Source organism: Lissotriton vulgaris, chromosome 10, assembly GCF_964263255.1.
Source record: "Lissotriton vulgaris chromosome 10, aLisVul1.2, whole genome shotgun sequence".
NCBI lineage: Eukaryota > Metazoa > Chordata > Amphibia > Caudata > Salamandridae > Lissotriton > Lissotriton vulgaris.
In genome coordinates this window covers 27,185,472-27,191,471 of record NC_141698.1, presented here as the reverse complement: position 1 = coordinate 27,191,471, position 6,000 = coordinate 27,185,472, and the positions used below count along the sequence as shown (strand labels likewise).

The 6,000-nt window shown below is 42.3% G+C and overlaps 1 protein-coding gene across 1 annotated transcript in view; it reads left to right on the top strand.

Moving 5' to 3' along the window:
- The first annotated feature begins 229 nt into the window (after positions 1-229).
- The window catches only part of LOC147684385 (uncharacterized), a 37,855-nt gene continuing 32,084 nt past the window's right edge, over positions 230-6,000 (top strand). The window contains exons 1-3 of the mRNA XM_086942338.1: positions 230-280; positions 2,146-2,304; positions 4,533-4,650. Of these exons, the coding sequence (XP_086798464.1) occupies positions 231-280; positions 2,146-2,304; positions 4,533-4,650 (327 nt within the window). The 5' untranslated portion in view covers position 230. The remainder of the gene's footprint in view (positions 281-2,145; positions 2,305-4,532; positions 4,651-6,000) is intronic.

Below are 6,000 nucleotides of genomic sequence, written 5' to 3'. Positions count from 1 at the left end.
GGGTTAGGGGTGGGAGAGGTCAGGCATCTGCTCTCAACGGGGCTTAGACTCAATGGTGGCAGGATCATGAGCCACTTACCAGTTGGGTGGATGATGTAATTTTCTCCTTGTGATGCTTCCTCAGGGATTCTTTGTCACACATGCTTGGTAATGGATTAATCAGTTTGTATCTACAACTTTTCTAAACAATGTGATATTTCCATTTTGTCTTTTGTCATGAATTAGACAACATGGAGCCTGTTATCCCAGAATACAGTGGTGATTCAAGTGTCACCAAACCGTGAGTATTCCGCTTTGACAACCTAGACTAAACGTGGTACCTCAGAACATCACAGGGGTGGTAACCACTGTGCACGCCATGTGTGAAGAATTCCACGAAAGAATCAGTAACCTCTAGTTTGTCCCTGGGGATCGAGTGAACCTATGTGCCTCCTGCATTTAGGCTAACTCCATATTATTATTCCTACTGTTAAGATGAAGTACTGTGCTCTCAGCCATTGTGTCTAAACAATCATTGGCCTTATTCAGAGCTATGTCATTTGCATGTTGTGCCTTCTCATAGATTTGTTGTTAAACAGATTGTTTTACTCTTTTCCTAAAGCTCCTTCAATTAGACTGTTGAGTATCCTTGTGGGTTTAATATTAAGCATGCAGTCCCTCTCCTCAAGCTCCTTCAATTAGACCGTTGAGCATCCTTGTGTGTTCAATATTAAGCATGCAGTCCCTCTCTTCAAGCTCCTTCAATTAGACCGTTGAGTGTCCTTGTGTGTTCAATGTTAAGCATGCAGTCCCTTTCCTCAAGCTCCTTCAGTTGCACTGTTGAGTATCCTTGTGTGTTCAATATTAAGCATGCAGTCCCTCTCCTCAAGCTCCTTCAATTAGACCGTTGAGCATCCTTGTGTGTTCAATATTAAGCATGCAGTCCCTCTCTTCAAGCTCCTTCAATTAGACCGTTGAGTGTCCTTGTGTGTTCAATGTTAAGCATGCAGTCCCTTTCCTCAAGCTCCTTCAGTTGCACTGTTGAGTATCCTTGTGTGTTCAATATTAAGCATGCAGTCCCTCTCCTCAAGCTCCTTCAATTAGACCGTTGAGTGTTGAGTATCCTTGTGGATTCAATGTTAAACATGCAGTCCCTTTCCTCAAGCTCCTTGACGTGAGCTTTTGGGGTCCCATGATCTCCTTGCCAGTCGCGGCTGGTGTCAGGGCAAAGTGGCAGGGAAGGGAAGAGGACCAAAAAAAAATATTACATGAATCCCGCCGCATTTCCACTCTTCTGGCTCCACAGCAGGCACAGGCTCCCTGACTGTCCTCTGGCCAATGCTGATGCTGCTCTCACAGCATGAGAGCAGCTTCAGGATTTGCCTGAGCACCCTCAATTTTCTCTCACAGGGAGACTAGAAGCCTGAGCCTGCTGTCTTCAACCCGGTCAAGCAGCTGGGTTGGAGACAGCTTTAGTGCGCATGACAGTGTGGCCAGCCTGAGACCCCCAGCCAAACTGATAACAGTGCTCACCACTCCCCCTCAGTGCCTGTCATCCCCTGGCCCCGCCCCCAAGACTCCACGGTAGCAGAAAAATAAAACGATAATAAATGCTTTATTATCATTTTATTTTTCATGTTTTTCAGCTGCTGCTGCTGGCGGGAGTGGGGGGGGCGCGAGCAGCCCCTGCTCCCTGTCTATTTTGTGAGCTCCTTCGCTTGGGCCATTGGGTCTAACCATATACCAGTGGTATACATGTATCCCTGTCTGTTCCCTCAAACTCCTTCGTATGGACTCTGGGATATCCTCATGCATCCACGGATAAACATCCTGTTCTTATTCGTGACCTCCTTCTTTTGGGCCATTGAGTCTATTTGTACATGGTATAGTACATATGAGGACCTGCTTCGTTCATTAATGTCCTTCCCGTGGACCATTGGGCATCATCATAGATTCAGTGGTACACATGCTGTTCGTGTTTTCTTTTTTGCATGTTTGAGTATCCTCATCTGTCCAATGCTCTTTGTCTTGTACCTTCCCCTTTCCTTTGTTTCCCTCTCTTGTACTCCTGGCTGTATCCGTAGATCCACCGGTAAACACGTTGTCCCAATCTGTTTTCCTGAGGAGACAGAATCTCATGTCCCTCATTTGTTTCTGCTTCTGTAGTGGTCAATATACTCAGCAAAGCTGGATCCTTGAAGCTGAAGACACCAAGAGGAGGCAACGGCAGGAAATCAAAGAACTGCAAGAAGCCCTGGAGAAGGTAGACGAGGAGAACATACAGCTGCTCGGAGAAAATGCCAGCCTAAAGGCACACAACAGGAGGTGAGGTGCAGGCATCAACAGCAGAACTTTCAAAAGTTTAGTTCAGACGCAGCAGAAAAACGAGTGACAGAAAATTAGTGAGTGCAGGAGGTGAGTGAGGAGCATGAAATGGAGCGGCAGAGACATGCAGCAGAGCAGGGTTCTCCAACGAGTAGCTCAGTGGCTAGTGGTGGCTCTCCAGGTATCTGCGAGTAGTATCCCTACTGTAGCTCGGCCTGGTAAATGAAAAGTCTTTCTTTGGTTGAATTAGGTATGTTTCTGCTGGGTTACTTACTTAATATGTGTCATCTTGTTTCACCATTCTTTTGCTAATATGTTTTGAAGAGTGGATTCTGAAATACTGGATTCATTTATACTTGATGGAATAAAGCCCATTTTACCTATTAGAGACTCTTCTTCCTTTCTGTTTCCAAAATTGAAAAGGATGTATTTACAAGTAAAATGTATGTATCTGAAAAGCTGGTGTTTGTAGAAATGTTTTTTTGGGGATGATATATAAATGGTAATTCAGGTTGCATTTCGGACCATTATTACTGGCCTTCTCAATTGTCTGCCAGGGTGAAAGTGTATATGATGGTTATGACACGAAGATTCATTCACAATTAAAAATAATAGCTTTTCTTTTTACGTTATTGCTGGCGGCTTTGCCTGATGCACTGAGGTGGTCACTGCTAGTAATCGTGCACGCACTGGCCAGTAATGCAATCCTGATGGAAGAGGTCACTATTGTAACCAATAATTTGTGTTAGTAGCTTGGGATCATTTTTATTTTGCTCAGGTAGCTCCTAATGTAGAAAAGGTTGGAGATCTCTGCACTACAGGGATGTGGGAGACATATGAGGAGGTATGCAAGAGGAGAGGCATGCAGTGATGACATGAGACAGGTATGCAGTGCAAAAGTGAGTGATGGACATGTGTTGAAGGTGAGCCAGTCAAATATTGCGGAGGAGTGAGTGAGCGAAACATATGGAGAGTGGCAACTACACAGTGGAAGTAGATAGAGAGAAAGAGAGAGAGAGAGGGAGAGAGAGAGAGAGAGAGAGAGAGAGACAGAGTGAGCGACACCTGGTGGAGGGGACAGTGTATTTGAGAGCAAAAAGCGCAAAAGAGGAAAAGGACAAAGTAGTAAGGAAAGTAAGGGGCCTATAGAGTAATGCACGTGGAGAATTGAGAGTCATTCAGTGGGGTTGTGAGAATCGTGAAGAGGAGGTGTAAGGGAGTGAGAGCCCCACTGTGGAGGAGTGAAGGAGTGAGAAAAATTAAGAGGAGGTATGAAGGAGTAAGAGGTGGAGTGTGTGGGTGTAAGATTCAAATGCATGCACTGGATTAAGGAAATGAGAAACATCATGGTTGTGCAAGAGATTGAGAGGTGTGGAAATGAGTGAGGTACAATGGGGAGGGGACAAATCAAGGGGCATTTAGGGGATGTTGTTTGAGGGCATGAAAGGTATTGAGTGGGGGGTCTGCGGAAATGAGAGCCATGCAGGCTGCATGATATGTTATCATTGATTTCAGGTCTGTATACAGTACTTGGGTCTTGACTTTTATGCCACACATATTTCTTTTTGCTGAATCTTCACACCCCCCCCCCCCTCTGTCTCTCTTGTAAAGGTGCTTCACCGTTATATAGCTCCAAAGCCAGATCTTAGCCTCTCCCCATATTTTATGTCTGGGATCTTCTCATCTATCCATCTGTTACTTCCAGGATCTTCACCCTTCATCTTTTCTGTTCAGTGTTTTCATCTTGATAGCTCCCCTATCTTGTCTCTTCACCTCCCCAGAGTCTGCTTCAGGATGTTCACCCATCCATCTTTTCTGTCTAGGTTCTTAACCCCTCTCAATCTATTAATCCATCCATGTAATCTACCCAGGATCTTCTGCCTGCCACCTCTTCTATGAAAAATTGTTCTTTCTCCATTTCATCTACCCAGGAGTCTCCATTCCTTCTTTCTATAATTTCCAGTTCTTCTTTCTCCTCTGTCCAGGATCTTCACCTTTTCTCTTCCATAGAGGATATTTACATAGTACTGTGTTTTCTATCCGGGTGCTTCACTTTTCCTAAAAAGTTTATTTTGGAACTTGTGCCTTCACTCCCTCTTCTATCATCTTTGCTTCTGGTTTTTCCTTGAACCTTCAGGACCTCCCGTCCTCTTCTTCTTGTCAACTCCTCACCCTTGTGAGGTGATGGCATTTTTCAGGAATAACTGGCCTTGTTTCCTTCCCTGTAGTCTGCAGCAGGTCTCCTGTCAATCCCAGGGCTTGGTGGAGGAACTTGAGATGGTGAAGCAACAACTCACTGTGCAGAGTGAAACCCTGCATGCAATGGAAGCCAACAAGAAAGAGCTGGTAAGTTGTGGAGAAGGGGTGGTTAGTCACTAAATGCAGAGAAAAGAAACAATTTGCTTCCTAGAGCTGGCAAGATTTGATGCACCCAAAAACAATGCTATGCACTTGGTGTACTGAATTCTTTGGACACCCACAGGATTACAGTTGAAGTACAAAAACAAAGGAGAGAGATATATGGGGTATTATACTTGATGATCTCAGTATTGTGTTGTAGAGGGTATGTGAGTGGTGCAATCATAAAAAAGGATGTTTTATTAATAATACATAACTCATTGAAAAAACCTTAACATCAATTTATAAGCCTAGCTGAGTCATACTATGTTACTACTATTCCATGCGTGTTTGAGTGTTAAATTGTCTGGATGCTACACACCTTGGGGTCAGTTATCCACAGACCTCTTACAAGCCACAAAACTAAATTGTTATCTACTATTGGGTGAAGCCCTTAAATCTCTAGGTTCAGTTCACCAAATGTTATCATGTCAAATTCAATATTACACATTCCCAAAATTTTTGTTTGCCTACAAAGACTCACTACAACTACACCCGTTCAAGAATTATTTTTGATTGTTCTTCTTTATTATTATTTTTTAAAAGATCCCTGTAAACAGTTTACCACATCCAACACTTTTAGTTCCATGCGGGAACTTTAAGAGGGCTGTACAAATGTACTTTTACACATTTAAAATCACATATTCACACAATAAGACAAACTTAAAAGCAACATAAATTCAGTTCTACATCCAACTGTACCCTAATATTTAAAAATGTAATGTTTTCCGTCCCCTCTGTAAGCAGTTGTTCATAATCGAATCAATTTTCTAAACCCACCAATAGAATACTTTAATTATTGTAAATATATAAGACCAACAGCATACAATTTTATATTTTAATAGAGAAGAGTGTGATCACTGGTTCCACTGTGGCCCATAAGAATTCTTACTATGTTTTTATCAATCCCAAATCTTATGCAGTGATATATTCTTAGTACTACACCAGATTTATGGCAAACGATTATAGAGTAACACCTCAGTTTGATTTCAGTACTTGTCAATATACAAAATTCCAACTTGAGAAACATTGAGTATTCATATTTAAATACCATTGTTGAATACCATTGTTCTTTTACTGTATACGCATATTCCTAAGTGTTTCTTATTCATTATGCATCTCTAACATACCCACCGAGGAGATTTCACTCCAACAGTCACCTGTTTTTATTTATAAAAAATATAAAAGGATCAATACTTGTTCACCTAATAATCTACACTAGCATTGTTGGAATAGAAATTCTATAATGTCCTCAACCTATAATGATCTCTAGAACAAGGGCTTTCTAAATACTATCGC